The 27,733-nt window shown below is 46.2% G+C and overlaps 1 protein-coding gene and 1 long non-coding RNA gene across 3 annotated transcripts in view; one reads left to right on the plus strand and one right to left on the minus strand.

The window, feature by feature from the left end:
• The window catches only part of Nup93 (nucleoporin 93), a 98,442-nt gene extending 73,989 nt beyond the window's left edge, over window positions 1-24,453 (plus strand). For both annotated transcript variants that reach the window (XM_058575803.1, XM_046434680.2), the window contains 17 exons: window positions 2,983-3,057; window positions 5,878-5,967; window positions 7,533-7,672; window positions 11,207-11,339; window positions 12,673-12,830; window positions 13,854-14,019; window positions 14,296-14,389; window positions 15,128-15,319; window positions 15,900-16,026; window positions 16,142-16,214; window positions 16,503-16,547; window positions 17,838-17,954; window positions 18,673-18,791; window positions 19,593-19,710; window positions 20,150-20,233; window positions 21,528-21,656; window positions 24,186-24,453. In XM_058575803.1, the coding sequence (XP_058431786.1) occupies window positions 2,983-3,057; window positions 5,878-5,967; window positions 7,533-7,672; window positions 11,207-11,339; window positions 12,673-12,830; window positions 13,854-14,019; window positions 14,296-14,389; window positions 15,128-15,319; window positions 15,900-16,026; window positions 16,142-16,214; window positions 16,503-16,547; window positions 17,838-17,954; window positions 18,673-18,791; window positions 19,593-19,710; window positions 20,150-20,233; window positions 21,528-21,656; window positions 24,186-24,296 (1,971 nt within the window). In that variant the 3' untranslated portion in view covers window positions 24,297-24,453. The remainder of the gene's footprint in view (window positions 1-2,982; window positions 3,058-5,877; window positions 5,968-7,532; window positions 7,673-11,206; window positions 11,340-12,672; window positions 12,831-13,853; window positions 14,020-14,295; window positions 14,390-15,127; window positions 15,320-15,899; window positions 16,027-16,141; window positions 16,215-16,502; window positions 16,548-17,837; window positions 17,955-18,672; window positions 18,792-19,592; window positions 19,711-20,149; window positions 20,234-21,527; window positions 21,657-24,185) is intronic.
• LOC124086457 (uncharacterized) lies at window positions 251-4,121 on the minus strand. The gene is made up of 2 exons (XR_006849810.1): window positions 3,733-4,121; window positions 251-840 (listed from the first exon to the last, which is right to left on the minus strand). It is a non-coding gene; the product is annotated as an uncharacterized LOC124086457 (long non-coding RNA).
• Window positions 24,454-27,733: the final 3,280 nt, after the last annotated feature.

Consider the following 27,733-nt stretch of genomic DNA (forward strand, 5'->3'; position numbering starts at 1 on the left):
GCTTCCCAAGCTTCTGGGATTAAGGCACATGCCCTGCCCCAAATGTTCATTATGGTTGCTTGTTTTTTATGTATAAAATGATAACAGCTAGCATTTATTTGCCAGGAATTGGGCTCTGTCTGAGTTTGTTCAATCTATTCCTTACAACAGTGCTGTGAGGTCAGCAGTTGGCCACTGAGATCCATGGGTTCCATCAGTGGATTCAACCAGCCACACATGAAAAGTAACCAGAAAAAAACAATTATGTCTGTACTGAACACAAGTAGGTGTTTATCTTGTCGTTATTCCCTAAACAGTATAATAGGACTATTCACGTAGCATGTACATTATTTTAGGAAATACAGGTCATTCAGACATGATTTATAGTATAGAGGAGGATGTGTATAGGTTACAGGTAAATGTTATGCCATTTTATTTGAAAGACTTCAGAATCTGTAGGTTTTGGTGTCTGCAGTGGGTTCTGGAACCAGTCCCCCATACATACCAAAATAACCACTGTTTTTCTCCCAATTTAATCTTTATCCTAAACCTATGGGGTGGGTACCAATTTTACTAAAGAATCTGAAGCTTAAAAGAAGCAATATGCTTGCTCAAGGTCATATAGCTAATAAGCAGTGGAGTCAGGGTTTTTACCTCTCTCTGGCCCTGCAGTGGCTGTCCTGGGGATCTTGCCCCTGCTGCTCTGGTGGGCAGGCTAGAGGAGTGGTGAAGAGTGCAGAGTGCCAGGCCGTGGGTTCAGGCCATGGCTCCCTGCCTCCTGCTGTAGTGAACTTGAGCACATTGCTTCACCTTCCTCTGGGCTTTTTTTTTTTCTTCATCTGTAAGATCTGTTTCGTAGGGCTGTGGATTAATACATGGAAGTTCAACTCAGATAGTGCTTGGCACAGTAAGTGCTGGATTAACATGGCTCTTACTATCTTTGTATGTCACTGTCCATGGCATATCTACTTACCTTAGGCTCACAAGACGGCTGCCATAGCTCTAGATGTTAACATTTGTATTCAAGGTTGAAAGAAGGAAAGCTGAAAGGTTTTTTAAAAATTTTAAAAAGGTTTTTAAAAAGGTTTTTTTAAAATTTTTTTAATATTTTTTTAGTTGTTGATGGACCTTTATTTTATGTATTTGTATGTGGTGCTAAGAATCGAACCCAGTGCCTCCCACATGCTAGGCAAGCACTCTACCACTGAGCCACAACCCCAGCTCCAAGGTCATCTGGTTCTTTACCCCCACTTTATCAGGAAAAGCAGAGGCTGTCTGCATACTTGTGTTTCCATCTCATCAATTAGAACTAGGGTGGAAGGCCATCCCTGGCTGTAGTAGAGGCCGGGAAAAGGTACTTTTAGTGATGTGTAGGGGTCACCTCTGTGGGCCAACAGTTACATTACCAGAGATTTGCATCTAATTGATACCACCTTGGGCAATTTGAAATCTTCCCTGGTGGGAATAACTACAGAAACCTGTAAATGCTGCACATCTGATCCCCTTCCCCAAGAGCCAGTTGTTAGAAATTGATCGGTTCACTTTTGGGGGCATTTAGCTCTATATGCCGGCCCAAAAGGCAGCAGGGAGAGAGGTGAGGAGTGGGATTAGGAATGATTGCTGGGTCAGCTAGCCACAGCATCTACCAAGGTCAGTAAACTCTTATGCTCTTTTAATGCCAGTGATTGCTGGAGGTCAGAGTTGAGGCAGACCTCTCAAGGTCATCGAGGACAGCCCCTTCATTTGACTGATGGGAATCTGAGGCTCCAGGACCATGTACTTTGATCCAGACTTCAAAGCCAGGGAGTGAAGCAGCCCTCCTGATACCTAGAAGTCCTTGGCAGTCCAGTGTCCATTCTCTAGAATGGAGGGTTTGAAACCTGCCTTTCTGCCCCTGTGCCTCTCCTCTCTAGCCTGCTCCAGTTGTACCCACTCTAGTACTGCTTTGATCAGCTCTCACGGCACAGGGAATTGGGCTGTCGTTATCCATTGGCTTCCCAGGAAGCCTACTTTAGTTTTGGTTTTTAGAAAACCAAAAGAGCATTAATTATTTTTTTAAATGAGACAAACTTGAATTTGACCTCTGCTGTAGTATACTACAGGCCAATGTATTAGAAATTGAAGAATGTATCTAAATCCATATTTGTTTATAATAAGAAATCAGCTTAGCTAAAGATGAGCTTTAGTCTTTCTTTTTTTTCTTTTTTATTTTTTTGTTGTCATTGGACTTTATTTATATGTGGTGCTGAGAATCGAACCCGTGCCTCACACATGCTAGGCAAGTGCTCTACCACTGAGCTACAACTCCAGCCTGAGCTTTAGTCTTTCTTTAGAAAAGACCAGTAAACTTTTTCCATATATGTATATGTGACTCTCCCATCAGAGGGTAAGCTCTTCAGGGCAGGCCCTGTGGGCTGGCTCCTTTTCTTCTGAGGGTGGATATGCCCAGTGCATTTGGCATTCATGTGTATTTATTGTATGAATGAATGAATGAATGCCCAGCTTGGACTGGCTTCACATCTTCAAATACAGAAAACGAATTGGCAGCCGTTGTCTGAGTGTGGACTTGGGATCAGAAAGTCTGAACCTGGTGTTGGGGCCCTGTTGAGTCTGTTCCTTCAGTTGCTACAGATGAGGCATGGAAATGGGGTGCACTGATAGGAGTGTGACCTCACTGATGGGAAGATGAGGTGGAGAGGGGGCTTGGGGGAACTGAATATCAGAAGATGTACCTTTCCAGAAACAGTCACTCAGACCTCAGTAGGGCTTATTTGACTTTTCTTTACATTTGTATCAACCCAGTCTCTTGCCTGCTCTCTTGCCCTGTGTTCATGGTAAGATATCATGTTCTGTTGAAACCTTAACATCATCATTTTGAGGAAATCTTAAATAGAAAATAGATTCCTCATAGCTTTAAAGACAGAGATCTGTTTACATGACTTTTATTTCTTCACATGACTGAGTACTGTTCTTAACCAGTTCTGGATATGTCTTTATCTACAGCCCAGTTACATCAGTGATGTGGGTCCCCCTGGTCGGAGCTCTCTGGATAGCACTGAGATGGCGTATGCCCGGCAGGTGAGCATGCTCTCAAGGACTTAACCCAGGAAAATGCATGTGAGCCTCTGGGAATCAAAGGGAACGATAATTTCATGTGAAAGTCAAACCCTGAAAGCAAGTTGGGTTTTCATGTAGAGTACTGGTTAATATTTTACCATATAGGCCACTGGAAAATTCTATCAAATAGGGTAATTGAATGACTCAGATTTGATGTGGGGAAATTGAAATCTGCCCTCTACACTGACCAGGCAACCCATATTGCATTCTTGGCAGTGGCTCTGTGTACAGTAAAGCCTTGAGAAACTACCCTGCGTAGCAAATGGAGTTCTGTATTAACTGAGTTACCTGGTGAGCCAATGGTGTGATCAGAAACCCTTCTTTCACCCCTTGCTGAGAGGTATGTCTCTCTGCCTTGGTAAGCATAGTGTTCTGAGCTACTTCATATCATTACCATCTTGAAGAAGCTCCCGATACATGGGGATCTTGCTTACGGTTGCTGATCATGACTGTGCAGGAGTAAGGGTGTAGACTGAGGTGCTTTAGTCTGGTAAGCACAAACTCACCACTGGACTGAAACGGACCTGAGGACAGGCATACCTGGGGTGGACTTTTTGAATAAAGCATTGCCAGCCAACTGCGTTTTATTATAATTTGTCATATTCTTCCATAAAGTATCAGAAAGGGGACACATACCTGTTCCTTGAGTTAAAGGTGATGGGCTTCCACCCCTCTTAAGATCATCCTGCACCAGCAGCAGCCGAAGGACACCTGCTCAGATAGTACCAACTCCCATGCCTTTTGGGAAGCACGTTGGTGCCCCCTCGTAGCCCTCAGCATTACCTCCTTCCTTCCTTCTCTCCAGCCTGGAGTCAGGTGGTTGGAGGAATAAACAGGTAACAGTTATGGAGGGGAGAGAAGGGCCACAAGAAATTCTTACACCTTGTGCTCTTTAGCAGAGGTCTCTGGCTTCAGTTGCCAATTAATTAGTCACTGAAGTTCTGCATTAACCAAATACCTGGTAGGCTTTTGGCATTACCAGAAATCCTTCTTTTTCCCCTTGTGAAAGACATTTCCATGCTTTGTAAAAGTCTCTCTCCTTTAATATGCCATGGTCATTTCCAACTGCAGGCAGCTGAAACCAGTTTATCAGCTTCCCACAAATGGGTTCCCCTTTCTTCCCAATCCATGTTTTACCACTGTCCTCCATTTATTTCTTTCTGCTTCAATCTTTAGATCCATTCATCCTCCCTCCCTCTTCCTCTCTCTCCCCCTCCCTTCCTCCCTCTCCCTGCACATCGACACCCTTTAAATTTCACCTTCATTACAGGGCTGAATCTGTCCATTGCCATGGCCATCACAGGAATTCAGGCCTGATGAAATTATAAGCTTTTGAGGAGAGAAACTATGTGTTTTCTATATCTGCAAAGACAAAAACTTCCTACAGTGTAACATTTCATAGCACTTGGAGCACCCGGATGTTCTGTATCTGTTTACATGGCCATCCCCTCCAATGGACAATGATTCTTTGCACCACATGTTAACATAGTACCTTACAAAGGGAAAACCCCTAATAAGTGATCATTGCGTGAATAAACATACCTTATCGTTTATTTTTTATTTTCATTTTTGGTACTGGGGATTGAACTCAGGGGCACTCAACCACTGAGGCACATCCCCAACCCTTTTTGTATTTTATTTAGAGACAGGGTCTCACTGAGTTGCTTAGGGCCTCGCTAAGTTGGTGAGGCTGGCTTTGAACTCGTGATTCTCCTGCCTCAGCCTTCCAAGCCACTGGGATTATAGGCATGTGCCACTGAGCCTGGCCCATTTTATTTAATCTTTATAACAGACCTGGACGCTAAATGGTATTGTTGTCCTCCATTTAAAATAGAGGAAATTCAGGTTCAGCAGGGTCGTTTTATCTAACATCAGTGTTCTCTTCAGTCGTTAGAATAGCAATGACTTCTAATACAAAGTGAAGTCTTCCACAAGAGTAGAAGTTACTAGTTTTCACTATCGTTATTTTAGTACTAGAAAAATGAAATCCAGCTGGGCACGGTGGTGCATGCCTGTAATCCCAGCAGCTTGGGAGGCTGAGACTGGAGGATTGCAAATTCAAAGCCAGCCTCAGCAACAGGGAGGCACTCAGCATCTCAGAGAGACCCTGTCTCTAAATAAAATACAAACTAGGGCTGGGGATGTGGCTCAGTGCTGAGTACCCCTGAGTTCAATCCCTGGTACCCCCCGACCCCCTACAAAAGCCAAAGTACCAGTGGCTTCCTTATACCTTAAACCTCACATAGTTTTAATTTTTAGTTTGCTAAATTTTTTGGAGAAAATTCTACCTAAAGAGCAGATTCTTTCCAGGAAAAACGTATATTCCAGTTGTGCAGCAACTGCTAATCTAATGTGTGGTGGCTGCAACCTGACATTCCTTATTCAGTCCATGGACCCTGGACGTGGGACCATTCAGGCCTTAGACCAGGATTTAACCGGCCTTTGACTTCTAGGAAGTAGCAGCCGAAACCGTTCCACTGTCCTGTCTTCCTGTCTTCTTCCTTGGTCCTTGCTCCCTGCCTGTGGTGCTCCTTCCCCAGGACCACCTTACTCTCATTCTTCAGGTTTTTGGAAGGCTGGGAAAGCAATTAGTCTTGGTGTGTTGCCCTTAACCCAGGCACAGATCCAGAGAGCTGGCCAGTATGGCTGGCTCAACACTGTGAGGAGGGGAAGGTCTGTGGAAACTTTTCACCATTTGTTGGTTTCGGAGCTGTTTCAGGAAATCTTAAAAAGAAGTGAAAATAGAAACTGTGCCATTTACTTTGCTTTCCATCATTCCAGATTTATATCTATAATGAGAAGATTGTCAGTGGCCATCTGCAGCCTAACCTTGTGGACCTCTGTGCTTCCGTCGCAGAGCTGGATGATAAGGTAGTGACCACAGCTAGCCTGTGTCAAAAGGTGGGGTCCCGTGTTCAAATGGGATTAGCAATTTGCTGACTTGGCTAAAGTGCAATTAAGAAACACTCTGTTCCATGGAGTAAAATTTAATTGTTCTTCAGAGGTTTATTTAAATAATTTTGGAGGTTTTTTTTAAATAATAATATTTTTTAAAATGTATCTTCAGAAAACCCAGCCAATTCAATTAATAGTTGCAAGAGTTCTCCTTAAGCTATCGTTGCTTTAAAGTTCTGACAGTTTGACTCTCCACTCATCAGTTTCCCTCCCCAGACAGACCGTTGAGGCCTCTAAGGAGAGCTGAATTATAAAGGTGACATAGTCTTAACACCTGCCAGCTCTTTGACTCAGGTAGCTGAGCTTTCTTCATACGCCCCTCATCCCATTCCTCTCTGACCTCCTACCCCCAATTTTTATTCCCCCTCTACTCTTATCCCTGGACAACTTTCTCCTCTGAGGAAAAAATTAAAAAGCAAAGAAGTGAAGCCAGGCATGGTGGGTGCACGCCTATAATCTCAGCTACTTTGGGGACTGAGGCAGGAGGATCACAAGTTCAAGAACAGCTTGAGCAACATAGCAAGACCCTGTCTCAGGATAGAAAGTAAAAGGACTGGGAATGTAGTTGAGGGGTAGAGCACTGCAGTCAATCCTATGACCACACAAACACCACCAAAGAAGTCGGTGCTGGGTTCCAGGAGGGAGAGAGATCATGGAAGCAAACACCCGTATACAGGGTTGTTGTAAAATAGCAAAATATAAGGCAACACGCACTTGGCTGGATATTCTGCGGTTTTAATTTTTGATGAAAACAGACTTTTGCCTTTTGCTTTAAAAAGGTGTAAGCCTCTTTCTCCATCCAGTGCCATATTCCTTAGAGTATTACCAGAGGTTAAGAGAAGACATTTTTTAAAGAGAGATTTATAGCCAGGAGGACTCAGGAGAGGGAGGAGGCCCGCTGTGTGATATTAGCACAAAGAATGCCTGCTTCTTCCTGGAGGAGCTCTAGAAGGGAGTGAGGGAGAAGGAGAATGGAGGCTGGGATGCTCACCTAGTGGGTAAGAGCCATGGCCTCTGGAGAGTCCCTGGGAGGACAAAACCTGTATTATTTAGTTTAAACTCTTGTTTTAAGCCTCAAGAAACTCAAATAACCTTGTAAGGACTAAAATGCAGCCTTAGAGTTTAAACTCTTAGAACTCTGGTGATTATAAACGTATTCACTCTCTCTTAAGGGAGAGCCCACTGAGATCCAGTGTTCTTGTTACTTTATGTGGCTGTAATTATGTAGGTGGTTGTGTCAGGCTGGATGGTAATTGATGTGGAAGCCAGAGCGGGGAGGGATGGGGGTGCTCAGAGGTGGATGGAACTTGGGCTGCTGGCAGAGCAGAGGTGCATCTTCTGCCCTTTGCTTGAGCCTGAGGGTCTCAGACAGAAGACATTCACTCCCCCTCAGCCTGCCCGTCGCCCAGGTCAGCGCTGTGAGAGCCGAGTAATTCCTCCAGCCCTGCAGCATTATCACGTGCAGTCTCGTTTACACCCAGAGCATTTCTGACATGTGGACCATGGTAAAACAAATGACAGATGTGTTGTTGGCACCAGCGACTGACGCCCTGAAGAGCCGGAGCAGCGTGGAAGTGCGCATGGAGTTCGTCAGGCAGGCGCTGGGGTACCTCGAGCAGAGGTGAGGCAGCAGGAGCTCGGTGGGCCCGTTCCACTCCCCGACACCGGCTCTCCCTCGGGTCTCATCGTCTTTGGACTCACTGTCCTGTGGCCCCTGTCATTGAGACAATGAGCAGGGCTGAGGGGCACCCTGTTGTCAGAGCCAGGACTGTTCCTGCAGTGGTGACAGAGCACATGTGAAAGTCACGTGAGTGGGAGCGCTGTTAGATTGGTTCCCTTCTGCTCTCAGTCCCTTCACACGGAGTCCTCGTGGTTATCAGGCTGGAACGCGCAGGTCATAATTCTGCTTCCTGACGCGGTTCAGCTATTACAACTTAGGTTCTTTTGTTTCCTCAGCATTCGAGTCTTTATCCAGTAGGTGTCACCATGTGAAGCCTTAACCTTGCTGTCTTTCCAGTTCCACTCTTTTAATCCCTATGAATCCGAGGGTTTCCCAGATGCTAATGCCTGATTGCTTTGCCACTTTCTTACCAATCAGAGGTGGCTGCTGTTACATAAAAAAAATTATGCCTGATACATAAAAAATTATTTGGGACTGTGCCCTTGTGCCCTCAGTATTGTCCCCTTCATTAGTGGGGCCCATGCCATTCATCCCTCCCTGTGGACTCTCTCTCTTTCAGAGACAGAGCCTCTCCCTGTTGGTGCAAGACAGAAAGCCCAGCTGAATGTCTCACTAAACTGCAGCCTTTGCACTGAACCTCTGCACCTGCCCGCAGCCTTGTGTGTTTGCCTTTTGTCAGCAGAATCATGCTTCATTAGGAAGTCATAGATTTCCTGTATGTAACTGAGGTGGTACACACTTGGTGTGCAGAGAACGGGTTTGAATGAACAGCATTAGACGGACACTCACCAGCTTCCGTCCCCTGGTAGAGAGATCTTAAACTCCAAATTCCTCTAGCCTAGGCGTAAAGTTTTATAAAAATAATTCATGGGGCTTTAGCCAAATTTTTGTAATTAAGTTTTGGGTGTATTTGATTTCCCTCCACAAAAACCTGATGCACGGGTACTATTTATTCATTACAAGTCAGCAAAATATGAGCCACAATATTTTTTACACCATGTAAAAGCATACGGAAAATTTTTAAAGGGATGTAAATATATGCTGCTCAGGACCCTTCTATCTTCGTCAACCTCATCCTTAACTTGGCGCTGACTTCAACAAGGGTGCCAGCCTGCCTGCCTTTGTTTTTTCTCTGGCAAGTCATCCCCTTTTATTACTTATTATTTTATTATTCATTTCATTTAGTTTTAAAATATTATCTTGTTCCGTTAATTCCCTCAACAGCACTTCTCAGAGCTATTTTGGAGTATCCTACCCATGACTGTCGTAACTTTATTTTCTTTTTCACTCTAGCGTGGCATTGCTCTCTGATGGCATCCTTTTGAAGGATTCATTATCACCTTTTTATAGACGAGATATTTTAGAATAATTAATCTCAGTTTTAAAGTATTTTTGCTAATGTTTTCTGCTGACAGTACACATACAGTATTTCAAGTGTTGTAATGTACCAGATGGCAAAGTAGACCCAGTCCCAAATAATTTTTTATGTGTCAGGCCAAAAGTGTTGAGAAAATGTGGTGGGCTCGGTCCATCTCTTCCCTGCCACATTCTCAGGTTTGAGGCAGGATATATGTTTCTTAGTCCTCAAGGAATTTAACCTCCTTCTTCAACTTTCCAGCACACGAATCATCTTAATTTAAGCTGGAAGAAACCACAGCGGGCACCTTTTTGTTCCAGCTGCTACAGGACTCTTTTATTCTCTTATCCAACCCCCGCTTTTAAATACTTCAGTGGTAGGGACCTGGTTACATTTGTTAAATAGTGTTTCTTTATCATTATAAAAACAATACATATTTCTTATAGAAATTTTGAAAAATACCAAAAAGAAGACCCAAAAAAAGAGAAGATGTCCTCTACCTACATCCAGAAGCTCCTGTTACCTTGTTATTTTTTTTTCCACATGTTGATATGAGTATTTTGTTTGATTTTACACAGTTTGATACAAATGTGTACAATATATGATTTTTATAGTTTGATTTTTAATTCTTATCAGAAAGTATTTAAAATTATATTAAAACCATATATTAGAATATCAGTAACTTGGACAGCTTAATCTTGTTATGGAAGCACTTAAAAATAGTACAGAGGATTTTAAGAAGGATGCTACCAAATAAAAGGGAAGGTAGAAAATTATCATTTTGCAATCTCTAAGGTCCTGACTGGTTCTGCAATGACCACCAGTGGAAACTAAAGCCAGTAGGTGAAAAGATTGTTGATAAATAGAAGAGTCACATGACCTCTCAAGTATACCCCACAGGTTACTTATGAATTACAAAGGGAATGATATTAAATTGTAGTGGACAGATCTGATGGACAACATCTGGAAGCCAAATAACAAAGAGAGTCAACCTAGAGGCTCATTATGAGACCCTGCAAGAAAGGTTACTCAGTGGCATCCATGTGGGGTCATTGGCAAAAAAGTTGAACCTGAGTCAAATCTTGAAGAAATGATCCAGGTTTGTGGGACATTCCACCAGACAGCTGGCCTGGGTTCTTTAAAAAAGGTCAGTGTCAAGAAAGACAAAACGGGAGGTAGAACTACCCTAGGGCAAGGGAGATGACAGTGCCATGACATCTGGTTGCCATATATTTCCTGGACTAGATCCTGGATTTTAAAAGAAAGCAAACCAGCCAGGCATGGTGGTGCACGCCTCTAATCTCAGCTGCTCGGGAGACTGAGGCAGGAGGATCACGAATTCAAAGCCAGCCTCAGCAACAGGGAGGCACTCAGCATCTCAGAGAGACCCTGTCTCTAAATAAAATACACACTAGGGCTGGGGATGTGGCTGCTCAGTGGTCGAGTGCCCCTGAGTTCAATCCCTGGTATCCAAAAGAAAAAAAAAAAGAAAAAGAAAATAAACCATGAAGGACATTAAGACTTGAATATAGGTTGTATTTAGATACTACTACTGTTTTTTAAAAAAATATATTTATTTTTTAGTTTTAGGTGGACACAATATCTTTATTTGTTTTATTTTTATGTGGTGCTGAGGATCAAACCCCGTGCCTCATGCATGCTAAGCAAGCGCTCTTAGCTCCAGCCCACTATTGGTTTGTTAATGTCTCATAATGAGCCTCTAGGTTGACTCTCTTTGTTATTTGGCTTCCAGGTTTGTTAATGTTTCTTGGTGTTGTGGTGTTGAGGTTAGGTAGGAAAATGTCCTAGTTCACATAGAAAGTTTAAACAGAACCCACTGGAGAGCCAGGCAGTGGGTGGAGCAGCCCCTACACATCAGCCCTGGAAGCCTTTGAGGCCCACAGTTGTGTTCCTATTGAGTATCTGCCATGAGGAGAAATCTGTTATAGTGATAAATAATGTATTTTAGTTCATGAAAAACATACTGTTTCCTCCTGTGTGATGGGTTTGAAACCCAGGCCCTGCTCTGTAGAATCACAAACTAATGTCATGGGTGTGGACATATTGTGTGTAATGTGTGTTTTCAACCTCCTGTTTTTCCCTTTTACATTTTTCAGTTATAAGAATTACACCCTTGTGACTGTGTTTGGAAATTTGCATCAGGCCCAGCTGGGTGGTGTGCCTGGGACTTATCAGTTGGTGCGAAGTTTTCTGAACATTAAACTTCCAGCTCCCTTACCTGGACTTCAGGTATTAGCAACCTCTGTGTGGTCAAGATTGCCCCAGAGCAATTGCTCTTAGGTGTTTGCAGTTAAAATGTGTATGTGTGGAAAAGAGACCAGGGAGGGGTGAGGATGGGGGCCTGGTCGTGTGGAGTCCAGGGTGAAGGAGCAGGAGAGGAAGATGGTATTGGGTTCTGGACGTATTCTAAAGTTGAGCTGTGAGGACTCTCAGAGGAACTTGGGTGTGAGACGCAGAGTCAGAGATGACTTGTGAAATTTTAGCCAGAAGGGTTTCTAGGATGCAGCCCTTCCGAGCTCACCATCCAGCTAGGGGAATCGTCTTATAATCAAGCATCACGCGATATACAATGCCCTAACCTGGGGGATCTAGATAGAGGAGGCTGGCTTTGTACAGAAAGTGAAGGTCACACTTGCTCTTAGAGAACAGGTGTTCCCCAGCCCAGGCCCCAGAAAGGCCATTCCAGGTGGGGAGAACTGCGGGAACAAATGCGCCGAGGCTACAGAGAGCACCTGGAGAGGGGGCATGGGCAGGGCTCGCCAAGGTCGGGCCTGCGGAGAAGGCCTGCACGCCACACTCACAAGCACTTTGGTCTTGGTCCACAGAGGGGTTTAAGTGGACAGGGGACATGGTGCCATGTGAGTTTTGGAAAGATCTTGCTAGGAGAAGGGAGGGAAGGGCTGAGAAAGGAGGTAGGAAGTACATTCTCCAGGGCAGTCAGGAGAAGCAGGGCTGGGTGAGTGCAGGCCTGCTGTGCCGACAGTAACAGGACTGGATTCAGGTAGATCCTGCAGTAGTGGGGGAGTGGGGACAGAGCTGCCTCAGATTCCTGGGGCTTTGAAGTGTCTGACACAAGGAGCTCAGCATTTGAATGAAGGAAATGGCTCCTGGTTGGTGGTTGGGATTTTATACACTTGGGTAGATAATGATGCTCCCTTATTGGGCAGTGGTGTTTTTAGCCCTTGCTTCTTGGGGCTAGTTGAAGTTGAGTTACCACAGAATAATGGCATCTGATGACTGCCAGCCACTGGGATTCCTTGGGGAAAACAGGACTGGCTGTAGATTCCTTGGGGAAAACTGACTGGGTGAGTGGACTTCTAGGGGCAGGCTCCAGGGCCACACTGCCACTTCCTAACTCACCTGGACAGGTCACTCAGCCTCCCTGCCTCAGTTTCTTTGTGGAAAACAGGGAGCAAGAGGCTGTTAATGGTTCTTACCTCATGGGGCGGCTGTGAGAATCAAGTGACTTGGCCTAGGAGAGGGACTGCGCTGGGCGCTGGCACACCAGGAGGCAGTCAGTGAGCTTTGGTTTGTCACCTGAGCACCATCTGTCCTGTTTCAGGATGGAGAGGTGGAGGGCCACCCTGTCTGGGCGTTGATCTACTACTGCATGCGCTGCGGAGACCTGCTTGCGGCTTCTCAGGTGGTGAACCGAGCCCAGCACCAGCTGGGAGAGTTCAAGACCTGGTTCCAGGAGTACATGAACAGCAAGGACAGAAGGTACGGAGTGTGGTGGCCCATCGAGAAGCCACGTGTAATCCAGGGGGTGGCCTTCACTGACATCATTCCCTTTTCCTTCACATGCTTAAAATAAATTTCTACTTGGGGAAAAAAGAAGCTTAGAAAGTGAGCAGAACTCTTGGGAACATGACTGGAAACACAGAAGGAAAGCTCTGTTCCCTCATGGCTGTTTACACACGCGCACACGTCTGCATTTGGGAGTTCCCTGATCCAGCGAGTGCACAAGTGTGCTGGGGAGCGTGATCTGACTTAGCATGAACACCCAGGGCTCATCAGGGTGCTGGCTAAAATGGACTGTTTGTATTACAGAGTCCTATTCTGGTGAGCCCGATGCAGAAATATGTTGTTATAGACTTCATAACTCAAAGGCTAGAATTAAAAGTTTATAATATGACCTTAAATCAATTTATTAAGCTTTTTAAAAGTTCTGTGACATTAAGGAACTAGCAAGCATTAGTCTTCTTCTGGATTTTGCTAACATAATTGGATACAACCTCATATTCAAGCCTAGTTGATGTGTCTGTGTATAGAAGAAACAGTAGTGGTCACTCCAGCTGTACCTATGACAAACAAGGGCAGTGTCAGTCCTGCCATGACAAAATGTTGTCTGAAAGTGCAAGTCCCTGTCTTGCTCATATTAAAGTAGGGTTGATGTCTTGGAGTTCCCTGTGATGGAGACCCCGAAGCAAGGTTTTGCATGCAGGCAGTTCATTTGGGAGGCGACCCCACATGAATGAGGGAGCAGCAGTTCAGGGGGCTGAGGCCGTTGAGGGGAACTGCTCGAGAGCTGCTGTGGAGCAGTGGAGCGCTGGTGCGTCAGCATTTCTGACCTGACCCTGCAGGCCCTAGTGATAGAGCTGGCAGCCAGGAGTGCTGGTACTGGGCGGAGTCAGGCGGAAGCAGAGGTGCTGCAGGGCTGAGCAGCTTGGCTCTGGGAGATGGGTGCTTTCACTTGCCCTGGGGATGTGCACTGAGCATGTCTGTCTGGTCCCTTGTCTTTAGATTGTCTCCAGCTACGGAAAACAAGCTCCGGCTTCATTACCGCAGAGCCCTCAGGAACAACACAGACCCCTACAAGCGGGCCGTGTACTGCATCATTGGCAGATGCGATGTCACTGACAATCAGAGTGAAGTGGCAGACAAAACTGAGGACTACCTGTGGCTGAAGGTCAGCAGTGCTTTCTTGGCTTGGGCAGGGCATCAGCCCTTTGCTCTACCCCAGTTCCGGCCACAGGTTTTACCTGCTTAGTGCGTGATGCCAGTGAGGCTATCAGCACCAGTGGCTTTCTTGTCTCCTGGCTCCATTGTTTAAATTTTCTAACTCCCTGCTAATAACTGCAGTCTCTGCCACAGACTCCAGCTCACAGTGTTGGGTGTGGCTCCTGAGCAGCCGCACGCGTGGCCCGAGATGTAGTTGTACTAACGTGTTTCTTTTGCGGTTTAGTTGAACCAAGTGTGTTTTGATGACGATGGCACCAGCTCCCCACAAGACAGGCTCACTCTCTCACAGTTCCAGAAACAGCTGTTGGAAGACTATGGTAAGATCTCGGGCACAACCACCTTCTCTCTTCTTACCCACCTAAGGCAGCTACCTTAGGTGGGTAAGAGGAGAGAATCATTGATCTCTGTCTTGAAATTGATCCATTCAAATTGAAGTAGAGGCCATGTGGCCCTATGGAATGAATGTTTCTGCTTATTGGTCATCAGCAGTAAATGATTTCCTCTAATTCCTCAAACTGCTGTGGGGAACGTTTGCTCAGGGAGAGGACTTAGCTGCTGCCTCCCCCTGGCTCTTGTCAGTGAGCATGAAGAAGAGTACAGTGTCTTTGTCTTCCCTTTTTCTCCTCATTGTTTAAAAATCTGGGGAGGAAAGGATGGAAGACACCCCTGGTGGCCAGTAGTTGTTGGATCCTGACTTACGACTGTGAGTGAACTGAAGCTTCTTTGAAGTCTCCTTTGTCTCTGTAGGAAGTGGCTCCTCCAGGTACAGGGCAAGCAATGCCTGCTGCTCTCGGGTCTTTGACTCTGCTTCTCTCTAGCCTCGTGCAGTTTTACAGCACAGCCCTACTTGCCAGTCCAGTTGTGAGTCTAGAGAAGGTGGAGGATCAGGTCCATTTCACATGGCAGTTCACTGTGTCCAGAGTCCCTTCCGTTAATTCAGGCTCGTGCTGGTGCTTTCTTCCCACCCAGGAAGGCCAATAGGCGCCCAAGGCTTCTGCTGGGGTTTGGGCTGCCATCGGCAGCTTTTCTCAGTGGGCTTTATTCCCCGCCCCCAGGTGAGTCCCACTTCACGGTGAACCAGCAGCCCTTCCTCTACTTCCAAGTGCTGTTCCTGACAGCGCAGTTCGAAGCCGCCATTGCTTTTCTCTTCCGCATGGAGCGACTGCGCTGTCATGCTGTCCATGTGGCCCTGGTGCTGTTCGAGCTGAAGCTGCTTTTAAAATCCTCAGGACAGAGTGCTCAGCTCCGTGAGTATGCATGACTGAGGACAGTGACGCCCCCCATCCGTAATAGTGGCCAAGGAATCGCCACTGAGTCTTTGGCAGATATAATCAATCATTTCAGAACAAAGAGATGATTAGGATTGAGTCCTTGCTTTCTTCCCCAACTCGTATTCCCCGGAGTGTTAAACACAGGAAGTGCTGGGCAAAGGGCTGCCTTTGCGGCCAGATTGCCTGAAGAATGGTACAGGCAAGGTAGCCCCTGGAGTCCTGCGTCTGGTTCCATTAGGCTCTGGCTGTGATGACCTTAGAAACCCCAGTCAGCCAGTCTTCTGTGCATGCTGTGTGGGTGGTCTGCGGTATTATCTTTTCATTCAAAGACCAGCACGTGAAGACTGTTTTCTTACCACCAAGGCTGTTTTTCTGTCCTCTATCCAAGGAGAGAAATCGCAGTCAGGGTGGTGGAGGGGACTGTCCAGAGCTTAATTGGGAAATGTGGGTTGGGCTGCAGGAATCGATGATGCTGAGCCTAGTGGTGTGGGTCAGAGGAGTTGTGTCCCCAATGTCTCCCATTTGGTGCTCCCTCTTCTGTCCCCCCACGGTACAGTCAGCCATGAGCCTGGTGACCCTCCTTGCATGCGGCGGCTGAACTTTGTGCGGCTACTCATGCTTTATACCAGGAAGTTTGAGTCCACGGACCCAAGGGAGGCCCTCCAGTACTTCTACTTCCTCAGGTACATTTGCTTTTAACCCCGTACTTCACCTAGGGTTGGTTTCTGCCATTCTGAGAATGCCTGCTGGAGACCTTGTGTCCACACCAGACACTGAGGTGCTCCTGTGCCTCCACAGGGAGGAGAAAGATAGTCAAGGAGAAAACATGTTTTTGCGCTGTGTGAGTGAGCTGGTAATCGAAAGTCGAGAGGTACGTCGGCCTCCTCCCCACCCCCCACCCAGCTCTCAGTTCCCAAGTTCTCTCCTTAAGGCGATGCTGCACGTCTCCCTCCGCATTTTGTGTGGATGTGGCGTGGGGAGGAGGGGGGCTGTGTCCTTTGATTTCAAACAATGAAAATATTGATTCTGGTGTCACTGTTGCCTAGTTTGTGTAGGATTCCCCGTCACCCCCATTTTTCCCCCTCTTTGCCTCCAAAGAATTGTGTATTACGTTTGTATCCTTGTCCGGTAAATTGAGTAAACTTTTTTTCCTCCACAGTTTGATATGATACTTGGGAAACTAGAGAATGACGGAAGTAGAAAGGTGGGTCACATGTGTCCCTGGAGAAACGTTGGCCTTCGTTGGGGATTCACGAATGTCCCAAGAATACAGGCAGATTTCAGGATTCAAAGTACTACTGATGCAGATCTGAAGTTGCTTAGTATAAAAAACAGAATGAAAATTATAGATCCAATGATGGCTTGATTTTACACATTTATGTCTTTCCTTAATGTGTAAATTTATGATGAGGTAGCTTTTCTAGTGGCGCCTTAGCAGTTTCCTTGAGACTCACCATTGGGTGTCCTAGCAGAAGGACAGAAGCCCTGTTGTCAGAGCTCAGCCCTGACCCTAACTCCCTGTGGCCTCAGGAGTGTCCCTTGCCCCTCAGGGACTCACTTTCTTCATTCGGAAAAACAGATGTGTTGGCCTGAAAATCTTGAGATGGGCTCACACCATCCAGCTCAGAAGAAAGGCCCATGATGCTGATGGTGGTGGCATGTCGTCATCCCCCGCTGCTTGTTGGGCAGGGACGGCTGCCAGCCCTATGCTGATGCCTTGCATATGGTTTCTTATTTAATTGACACAATAATCCAGCAAGGTGGGAACCATTATTATCTGTTTTCTAAGTGAAGAAATGGAGAGCAAGATCACCAGCTGCAGTTTGAACCCGGTCCTTTTGGCCTCAGAGCTCATGTTCTTTACTGGTTTCCTGTGCTGCCTCCAAAGTGAGGAGGCAGGTCACCCCGACTTGGTTCAGCACTAGTGGAGATCAGAATACACAGTCCATCGTCCCTATGCCTGGCTCCCGAGGCCTCTCCCATGTTCTCTTGACCATTTGGGTGCTGTTGAGTGGTGATGGTGATTTTGGTTTCTTAAATGTCCTGACACCTCTTGCCATGTATTTTCAGCACTGAGTTCCTTTTGCCATCTGTCTTAGAAAGCAAACCCCAAATCTTTCAAATATTTTCCCAAGCCTCTTGAGTTTTCTCTGTGGTTCCTGAGCATCAGCAAATTTAAAATCATTGATAATTTCACTTACCCCCTGGGTTATTTTGGAAATCAAAAGCACGGATGTCTTATTGCTGACTCCTCTGTGTCTTCATTGAGTCTGCTCCTTCGTGTTTCGTTTCCTTCATCTCTTGCCATAATTTTAATAGGACCTTATATCTTCAAGAAAGCCAGGGTCTAGCTGAAGAAATATATGCATTGCTCAGGGCAAGCATTTTCAGTTAAAGTATTTTTTCTTGAATCCTCTTTGCTTCTGTGTGTTTAAAATAATAGCTGTGTGCACCCATCTCTCTCTTCCTCCCCCTCCATAATTTGTCTTGTCAGCCTGGAGTCATAGATAAGTTTACTAGTGACACAAAGCCTATTATCAACAAAGTTGCTTCCGTCGCAGAAAATAAAGGACTGTTTGAAGAAGCAGCAAAGCTTTATGACCTTGCCAAGGTAAAATGTGCCCTCTCCCCTCTTCTGCACTTGATAGACGTGCTGGCCTTTTGGCATTTAATGCACCAGCGTTTCAGCATCTCTGTGGTAGTGCTCCCCAGCTGAAGCATTTTCTCCACCACTAAGGCAGTATTAACTGTATAATTTCACCAGTCAAGGTGAAATTCCCAGTTTACACTGTTACTTCTGCTCCTAAGATGTTTCTGGCCAAACAAGAGCTGCATACTGAGTGGTGTCCTGTAGGCACTGCGCGGTCATCTCACTTGTTAGCAGCAGAAGCAGCCATCAATCACGTTTGTCGGTGAAGCTGCTGGTAAACATGCCATCATGCTCACCTTCTGGCAGCCCCAGACATGCTGGTGCACAGTGTGTGCCCGAGAACGATGGCACAGCAAGGGCCTTTTGAGAGAGCTGGAAGATCACCTATGGAACACGTGACTGTTGAGAATTGAGATGACCTAAGAAGCATCACATTCTTCCTGTTATCAGAGAAGACAAAGAAGAGGGTTATGATTCATGTTTTATTAATTTAAAAAATGTTTAGATTGAGGTGTGACTCTGATGTAGAAAGCATACATCTATTACGTATACAGCTGTGTGTCTTGCAGCTGCTGCCCTCCTTAAGACAGACCCGTCACCCCAGGAAGTTCCCTTTTTGTCTTGATTATTTCATTTTTCTTTGTTATTGATTATTTCCTAATTTTAAAATCTTGACCAGAATGCAGACAAGGTTCTGGAGCTGATGAACAAACTGCTGAGTCCTGTTGTTCCTCAGATCAGTGCCCCCCAGTCCAATAAGGAGCGGCTGAAGAACATGGCGCTCTCCATCGCTGAGCGGTAAGGCCAGAGCTGGCTCTGAGGGGCCAAGGCCCCTGTCAAGCCATCTGGGCCTGCCCCCGTGCGTGTCGGCTGTAGTAGGCAGCCATAGCAAACAGCTTTCAGGGTGCTCTGCCCACTCCCCTGCCACCAGTGCTTCCCATATCCTAACACCTGGTGTTAGGATAACACCTGGCTTTTTTGCCCAGGGGAGGGTGTGTCTCGCACACTGGGTTGAGTTCCAGGCCCTGTGCTCATTGTGTGCTGTTACTTACACTTTCACTAGCCGTTTCAAAGGCTTTAGGAACCACGCTAAGATGGAGAGAGGCAGATTCTTATGGCCAGTGTTATAGAATCCCCTTCAGTTGACTGAGTTATTCAGACTTCAGCTGGTTAACTCCCAGCTGAGACAAAAGATGTTATTTTTTTGTGCCTTTTACAGAGAATAATGGATTTGGGATGCTTTCCTGGGGTAACACAAAAGAACAGTCTTTGGCAGATGAGATACTTCCATTTACCAAATAACCCCTAGCCTGGGCTGCTGGGCTTTTTGCCCATCAGTACCTCCCTCCCTCACTAGAGATTCATAGATGCCAAGATGGTGGTTGAGGCTGTTTTGCATCATGTGAAATATTTGTAGGTAGATTCAAACCAAACCCCTCCTATCCGCGCCTGCACCCCCCCCACACACACACACACACTCAGCACTGTTTCCCGATCCTCAGTCCCCCTCATCCACAAAGTTTGAGAGATTCCAGAGCATTTGAAATGCTGTCCCACCATTATGTAGTACACAGAAATCAAACCCCTTTTGTCTTTCAGGTACAGGACTCAGGGAATAAGTGCAAATAAATTTGTGGACTCCACATTCTACCTTTTGTTGGACTTGATCACCTTTTTTGATGAGTATCACAACGGTCACATTGACAGAGCCTTTGATGTAAGTTTCAGGAGGGGTGTTTGAAGTACAGGTTAATGTATGCCCTTGAAAATTCAAAGTGCCTCCTGGACTTCATTTAAAACAAAGAAAATGTCACCAGTGTGCCTGTGAAATGAAAAGGGACAAGTGTGATCCTGGGAGTTCAAGGGGATTTCTGCATTCCTTGTTTGTTGTTGTTTTCTTCTTTTTTCTCTCCTCCTTTAATCTGAAAAGAGGTTTCTCAAAGTAAACCTCTGAATTTTAAAATCGTGTCAGAAAGTGAGGGTAAGAATTGAGTTAGTCAGCAAGTTAGAATCAAAGCCTTTGTGTGTACGAAGGAGAGTCGCTTTTTCTGTGAAAAAGCCCTTTGAACACGGTGTATGCTGACGGTTAAATTTAGGAAGATGAAGTGACTGCGATGCTTTGTCATATGAGGCTGATGGTTGTTCGTTTTAAACAGATAATTGATCGCTTGAAGCTGGTGCCCCTGAATCAGGAAAGTGTGGAAGAGAGAGTAGCTGCCTTCAGAAATTTCAGCGATGAAGTAAGTCCTTTTCTTTCTGAGTTATGGGATCCTGTTTTCCTCACTTCCACTGGAAGCTTTTTTAACATGTAGCTAATAACTATGAGCTCTAGGTACAGTAACCACCCAGACTGTGTTTCCAGATATCCCAGTTTTCCTGTGAGTATATGGAACATGTTCTTGGGAGAAACAGGTTTCTGGTTGATCCTCTGAGGACTGGTTTCATTTTTTTATGGTCCACTTTTACTAGAGGGTCCTCTAATGCTTAACTCCGATCTTGAATAGTTTCCATTGGATGCATGAAACATGTCATGATTCGCTGCCGTTCTTCCCTTCTCAGAAAGATTTTGCCCAGAAAAGCAAGTGCATGACCAGTGGAGTAGGTTATCACCCTAGGAGCCCCAGAGCCCAGAGCAGGATTTCAAGCACATTGCCACTGTGTGGCCTGGGGTGCTTGCTGGGCTACACACTGGAATCGCTAGGAGAGCTTTAGTAAACGTTCCTGTGCAGGCCCTACCGCCTGAGGTTCCGCTTTCCCTGGTAGGGGCTATGGTCTGGGTCCCCGTCCCCCCCCACACACACACACACCGCATCATTCCTGTGTGCAGCCCAGGTAAGGCTTTTCTCTCAAGCACAGAGAGTTAGACTCCAGAACCACCTGGTTCTGGGATTCTCACTGGTGAGGTTTTACAATGGTTTCTCCTAAAGCAAATTGCCTCTTAAATTAAAAAAAAAAAAAAAAAAAAGTTTCTATTTTAGAGGAGGAAGGCCCGCATAGGAGGGCAAGTCTACTATGGCACAGAATTAGAAGGTCTTATCCCTTGCCAGTGGCCCCTTCCACCTGCTGTGAGCCTCGTTTCTTTGTTATTTCTTGCCATTTCCTAGACACATTGTTCACTGCAATATGGGCTAAAATATGCACCAGGGCCTGCCTCATAGGTGTCCCCGAGGGCTCTGGTTGGGCCATGCGTGTGCAGAGGAGGCAGCTGAGTCTGAGGCTGGGTGGCCAGCACTGTGGAGGACTGGTGTGTGCATCCTGACCTGCAGATGTGCAAATCCAGCTGCTTTTGGTAATCACTGGGCCGCCCTGCCAAGAGATCACCATGAGGGGAGCAGGAGGAGTGGCCACCTGACCTTCCGAGCAGCATTGCTAGGGGATCGCGGTCACACTTGACGCTCCAGCCCCATCGGCAGCTTCTTGGTGATTCCGGCTCTTTGCCAGCAGCTGTGGGATGTGGTGTGACAGGCAGTCAGCCGCCCTCTCTCCACTCGCTGCTGGCTCTTTTCCTTACTCCCTGTGTTTCTCTCTGCATAGATCAGGCACAACCTCTCAGAAGTTCTTCTTGCCACCATGAACATCTTGTTCACACAGTTTAAGAGGCTTAAGGGGACCAGTCCATCCTCGGCATCCAGGCCCCAGCGAGTCATCGAGGACCGTGACTCTGTAAGATCCCAGCGTTCGTGAGAAACATTGCTGAGAGCCACCTTTCTGGTTTGGAAAGTCATTACACTCTTAGGACACCATCTAACCCTAATCCATGTTTTTCCCTTACAACGTGGCATCTGGGTAGACCACAGGTCAGGAGGATTGCTCTTCTCAAGCTAAAAAAAAAAAAAAAAAAAAGTGCTAGATCTATAAATATCACCTTTGAAGAAAATCAAACAGATGCTAATTTATAGTTGATTCTACAGGACTTTCTGCTCATTTTAAGTTATAAGGTCATTTTGTAAGTCTCAGCTCGTTGGTAAACATTTTCATCAAAACCATACTTTATTTTTTTTTATCAACACATTAATTTAATGTAAATTGCTTCTCTTCTGAGTCTCACAATGGCCCAAGAGAGATGACTAGGACAGCATTATTACCCCAACTTAGATCAGGAAACAGGCCTGGAGTGGAGAAGCAACTTGCTTGCCCTGTGGGCCCCGCAGTGGTAGGTAGGAGCAACGGCCATGTCTGGAAACTGGGTCTGTCTGACACCTAAACTTGTACCCCTTCTGTCACCTGTGGGGCTTTCAGTGAGCCCAGGTAGGTAGAACACTGAGATAGGTAGGTAGATAGGGAGATAGAACAGGTTGATAAAACACAGCATCTATTCTCCAATTGATTTGACAAAAAAAACAGAGGTAATTGATGCAGTTAAGCCATGAAGTCAATTGGGGTTTTTTAAAATTCTCTTTCCTATAACTTTTCCACTTAACATTTGATGAGACTCTCAGGACAGTGTTGAACAGCCAAACCTGATTTGGGCAGTAAGAAACTCTGCCAAGCCTGCCTTCTGTCTCCAGTGATGTCTACGGCCCCCATAGGCACTGTCCTTAACAGAGCTTCTTTTGGGGATGCTGGTAGAAATTTAGCAATATGGGTGACTATGCTCAGAGAAGATCCACTGAGTGGTCAGCTGGTCCGCCAGAGTACAGAGACATCACAGGTCTGCCCCTCGCCCTCAGGCAGATGAGAGCCTGTTCCTGGGTGTACCGTGGTGGGTTCACCGTGTGTGCCCCTTGGCAGGCTTCTGTGTTTATGGTGAAGGAACACAGTGCAGGGGTGTCTGTGGATACGAGTGTTAAGATGGTGGGCGCTTCCTGGTGCTCTGAGCTGTTCACAGGTCAGGGAGGACCCGCCTACAGACAGGAGCTGGTGGCCTGGCAGCCATGTCTCTCTTCTGAAGGGAGCTGTCACAGCAGCACCTTCAGTGTGGGGTTCAGGCTCTGTTTTTAGGCACTTGGTTTTCGTATACAGTGAGCAGAACCATTCTGTTCTTCTCCTGCCCACCGTTCTTCTTTTTCCTTCTGAAAGGGTGGGGTGAGTAAGACTGGAGAGAAGCTTACATATCAAAGCTGCTAGACCAAGTGGTTTCCTGGTTTAAAGTGAAATGCTGTCTAGGAGGGGGGCGGTCCTTTTCATGAACACCCCCCCATAGAACTTGTTTAAGGCAACCAAATCAGGCACAAAAGCCCAAACACTTTAAAGATTGACTTTTAAAGGAAATTCATTGAGTATTCTCATCACATTAATAAGAATACACAATTGCCAATTTTTTTCACATAATAGGTAAAAAGTGTTTGCTTTTCAGTTTTCTGAAATGAAAATCTAGGAAGTAAATCTAGGAAGTGTCAAGTGTCTCTCATTTTTCTTAAAAGTGCTATTGATCCAGAAGGTGTTTGTAGATTGCCCCTGTTTAGTCCAGATGCTGTGTCATTTCTTATTGACAAGCATCCAGCACACTGCAGCACGGGGCACCCCAGGCCACCCCAGGCCTCCCCAGGCCTTCCGTCTTGGTTTGGCAGCAGTCATCTGAAGCTGTTCTCCTGGGTTTCTTTTCACTTGGGAAGCAGAGTGAAATCTGACTTTTTTTTCTGTTTTGGAACATCTGAGTTTAAATTTGTAGGGGCCTCTTTTTCCCTCCTAGAATAGTCCAAGGGTTCATTAATATTATTACCTGGGAATGGAGGGCAAGCACATGTCAGGAGGGAGAAAGGGACGGAACAGAAGGAAGGAAAAGGGGAGAGGAGGGGACTTGGGGCTGCCCACAGTCACAGCCCTCACCTCTGGTGTTGCAGGTGCCTCATGGGGGCCTCAGAAGCTCAATCCTCGTAGAGGCAGATGGCCAGAACCCATCCAGGAGACAGAGAGGCTCAGAAAACGTGAGCAGGCAGTTCTGAAGCTCAGGACTGTGTCAGAAATAGTCAATGAGGTGGGGCAAGGTGGCTCTCCTGACAGACCCGTCAGTCTTGTGCTTAACAGAAGGCCTGTGACGCCCCATGGAACCAGGGCCCCAGTGGACAAACTTAGCTAACCCTGCACCACACCGAAGGAGTCTGACAGTAGCAGGTGGAACTGTCCTCTGCCCACTAGGCTCTGTCCGTGGTACCACAGGATAGAGAATGGAAGAACATGGAGGTGGTTCTCACTGCCATATCTTGATCTGAAAGTTGACCAGTTTCTTACTCTTGCTCCCCTTTTTCTCAGCAACTCCGAAGTCAAGCCCGAGCCCTGATTACCTTTGCTGGAATGATACCCTACCGGACATCTGGGGACACCAATGCAAGGCTGGTGCAGATGGAGGTCCTCATGAATTAAGGGCATGCCTTGGGGCTCCTGGGATTGGACACTGCTGGTACATTAGGCGCGTGGGTCCAGTGGGCTGGGGTTTCTGGTTCTGTTTCTGTTGTGTTGTTTTGTTTTGTTTTTTGTATCATGTATTTTTGTCAACACCAATAAATTTCTTTGATTTGTATTTTTTTTCAACATTCTTTTTATTTTCATTGGGTTGTTTTTTTTTCCGTTGAAATTTTGTTTAAATTTTTATTTGTCTAATGGAGGAAAATGCTGTCACTAGTTCTTGGGCCAGAGAATGAGAGGCTATTTAGGTATCTATAAATTGATCTTAAATGATTAAAAAAATTTACCCAAAATGAGCAAGGAAACAAAGCCTTCAGGAGTTGCTTTTATTTAGCTGTAATAATCCATATAGTGGAGTTGCAGTGCATCTTCACATTTCTGTTTGAATGTGAAAGACAACCTTGGGCTTAGAGGATCTGGGATTTGTGTGTGACATACCAAGTGCTATTTGTCCTCCCTCTTCTTGGGTGTGTCTTAGAGTCCTGGTGGTCCAAGACCATCCCTCAAACCTGCTCTGATTCTGGGATCAGTTACTTTGTTATTCTGTTGAAATCCCACTAGAGATAAAAGCTCAGGCCTGGAAAAACCATAAGAAAACGTTCACAGGCACTCTCTGTGACCTGGAGGAAGGGGCCAGCCTTTTGCTTCCCCCCTGCAGCCCTTTCCCCGAGAGGCAACTGATTGGCCTCTCCATGCCCCTCTGATAAGGGACTTTTAAGCCCCCTTTCCCCCTCTGTGGTCAGTTCCTCTGCTTGGAAGACTGACCCCCCTTCCCTCCTTAGGAGGGTGACTGGTCAGGCAAGCTCATGGTGACATTCTTAATGTGGGTATTTGGTCCCTGAGCAGTGGTCATCACCTGTCATTCACTTTTTTTCCCACTACCAAATGTCAGAGCCCTGGACTAACCTGGATAGGAAGTGAGGACCACTGTCTGCTAGATAAGGGACCCTAGTGCTCTGCTCGGGGGTACAGTCCTGGGGTGGACCCTTTCCCAGGAAGACACTGAGATCCCAGAGGGTATCTCCAGAGGTGCTTTTGTCACAGGATGTGGTCACCCTCACCATCCTCCAGTTGTTAATATAATTGTTGCCTAGCCTTTTGGGAAGGCCAGCCTGTAGATAATAGGGCCATCTGCTGCTCAGCTGTTGGCTTCCATGTTCCTTTAAGGGAGTAGCCCGAGGGCCAGTAGGGCCATGTTTTGCCCTCCTCCTTTAGTCCCATCTTCTCACTTTGGGTACCACTTTAAATTGAGCTTTATCAGAAAGTCTGGGAAGATGAGCCCTGGAAGGAACCTGATTTAGTAAGTTTTGCTGTGCTTATATGTACTGACTTAAACAAATCAAATTGTTATTTTCACAGTGCTTTAAAGAGTGTGTGAGTTTTTCATGGAGTGTAACTCAGTATTTTACTTTTTAATATTGGGTCTTCCTTACAGATGGAAGCCTAGTGATGCCATAGATGCAAGAAGGCTCTCATAGTTTCAGTGTGTACGTGCTCTATGACTGATCTCTTACCTGTCCATCACCCCACGGGAGTGATTGCGGATTTGGAGTGATTGCGGATTTGTCTTGCTCCACGTGGTGCAGTTCTGCTGACTCCAAACAGGAGAACTGCACACCAATCCCGCAGAGAGGAGATGAGTTCCTGTGGCCCATAGAGGCCACCTAAAACCAGAAGGGGGGATAAAAGCCGCTGGGCCTGAGCTGCCCCTCTGGGAGTTGAGGGGAGGGAAGTGGGCGCCAGCTGGAAGCTGAGGCCTTGCTCAGAGGAGACATTTGTAGGAGTAAGAAAACTGGATTCGTACCAGCAAGACCAGGCCTCCCAAAGGCAGCCTCAGTGCTGTCCTGCAGGTTGATTCTGCAGCCACATGGATCTGTGCAGAGCTGAGGAGAAGCAGGTTGAGTTTGCAAGGCCACAGCATTGGCAGGTGTCCTCGTGTAGCTGGGGCCCAAAAGTTCTTTCAGTCTTCAAAAGACATCCTTCCCCCATTCTATGAACTAAATCCCTTTCCTGTGTGTTGGTCATGATGTCACTGTCACCCAGAGAACTAACAGAAAATGGCATAGGGAGTCTTTTGCCTTCTAGGGAAGAGATTCTAATCTTTCTAACAAAATCAAGGGCACTTGGAGTCTGACAGGGGTAGGGCCTATCTCAGAGTGGCACATCATTAACTTACGGAGACACACAAAGGGAAGGGGGGAGTACTGATGAGATCCAAATCCTTTTCAGATCTGAGATTTGATTTCTCCAGTTCTGAATGTTCCTTTGATTTTTTTTTTTTTTTTTTTTTTTTTAAAGAAGCTTGCCACCCAACTTCAGAGGGAAAGTGGAACTGGTAAGCTTGATTAGAGCCAATTCTTTGGCTTTACCACTTGTGAGCTGGAAGGCTCATCGAGGATGGGAAGTGCCTGCTTACCCTGGGTTCAGAATGCAGACCCAGCTCCTGCCTCCAAGAACTTAAATCTTCTTGATAGTTAATCACAATTTGGCAGCCTCTGGTATTATTCTTGTGATGCATCAAGTTAAGTCCTAGGTTTAGTTACCTTAAGCCACAAATAGCAAGCCTTCCACAGTGCCCAGCATTTGCTGATTAGAAACAGAACAAAACAGAGGACTATTCTATCTGTGGATTTGCACCTCACCTGCTCTTCTTGAGTGAATGCTCCTGGCCTGAACCCTTAAGTTTAACAGTATGTATAGATGCTCCCACACCCTACTGCCCTAGATGGGAGCTTCACCACCCTGTGTCTGTGTTTGGCATCAGAAGGGAAGGATTGTCTAACCCGTCAGGTGTCTCACAGCACATGCTACATTTCCATCCTGCCACTCAGCACGTGCCTGGAGCGTGCCGAGTGCTGGGTTAGAGAATAAAACCCAGACATGTTGCCCCAGACCTGCCAAAGGGTTGCTGGCCCCTGCTCCGACTGTGGACTCTGCTGAGCCTCAGTCAGCCACCAAGGTGGATTGGGGACTGTATAGCACCTTGGGCAGAAGAGTTACCTGTAAAATTCCTGGTGGGAATGGCCATTTTTACATTAGTAAAATAGAGCTTTTGCATCTGCATTTCAGAAATATCAGGAAGAAGTCATCAACTTATAAAACAGGAAAACGAGACTGTTTTCAGGGTCCATTCTTAATTCTTTCAGTCTGAATTCAGAAGTCATCCCGTTTCCAGCCCATTTCTAACAGTTTCATGGTATGTATCAGCACCCCTCCCACCCACCAGGCAGGGGCAGGAGGGAGAGACATCTTTCTGCCACTTGTTTCTAACCGAGAAGAGTAGTGGGAAAAGATTTAAATCCAGTTACTGGAGTGTTTCCAAAGACATCCCAGGAGATCTGTGTCCCCTCTTACCTAGCTAGATGTACAGGTGTGTCTGGACCATGCCAAGTAGC

The sequence above is a fragment of the Marmota monax genome, unplaced genomic scaffold (assembly GCF_021218885.2).
Source record: "Marmota monax isolate L192 unplaced genomic scaffold, Marmota_monax_Labrador192_F-V1.1 WCK01_AAM20220418_F8-fsc00024, whole genome shotgun sequence".
In the NCBI taxonomy this organism is placed as follows: domain Eukaryota; kingdom Metazoa; phylum Chordata; class Mammalia; order Rodentia; family Sciuridae; genus Marmota; species Marmota monax.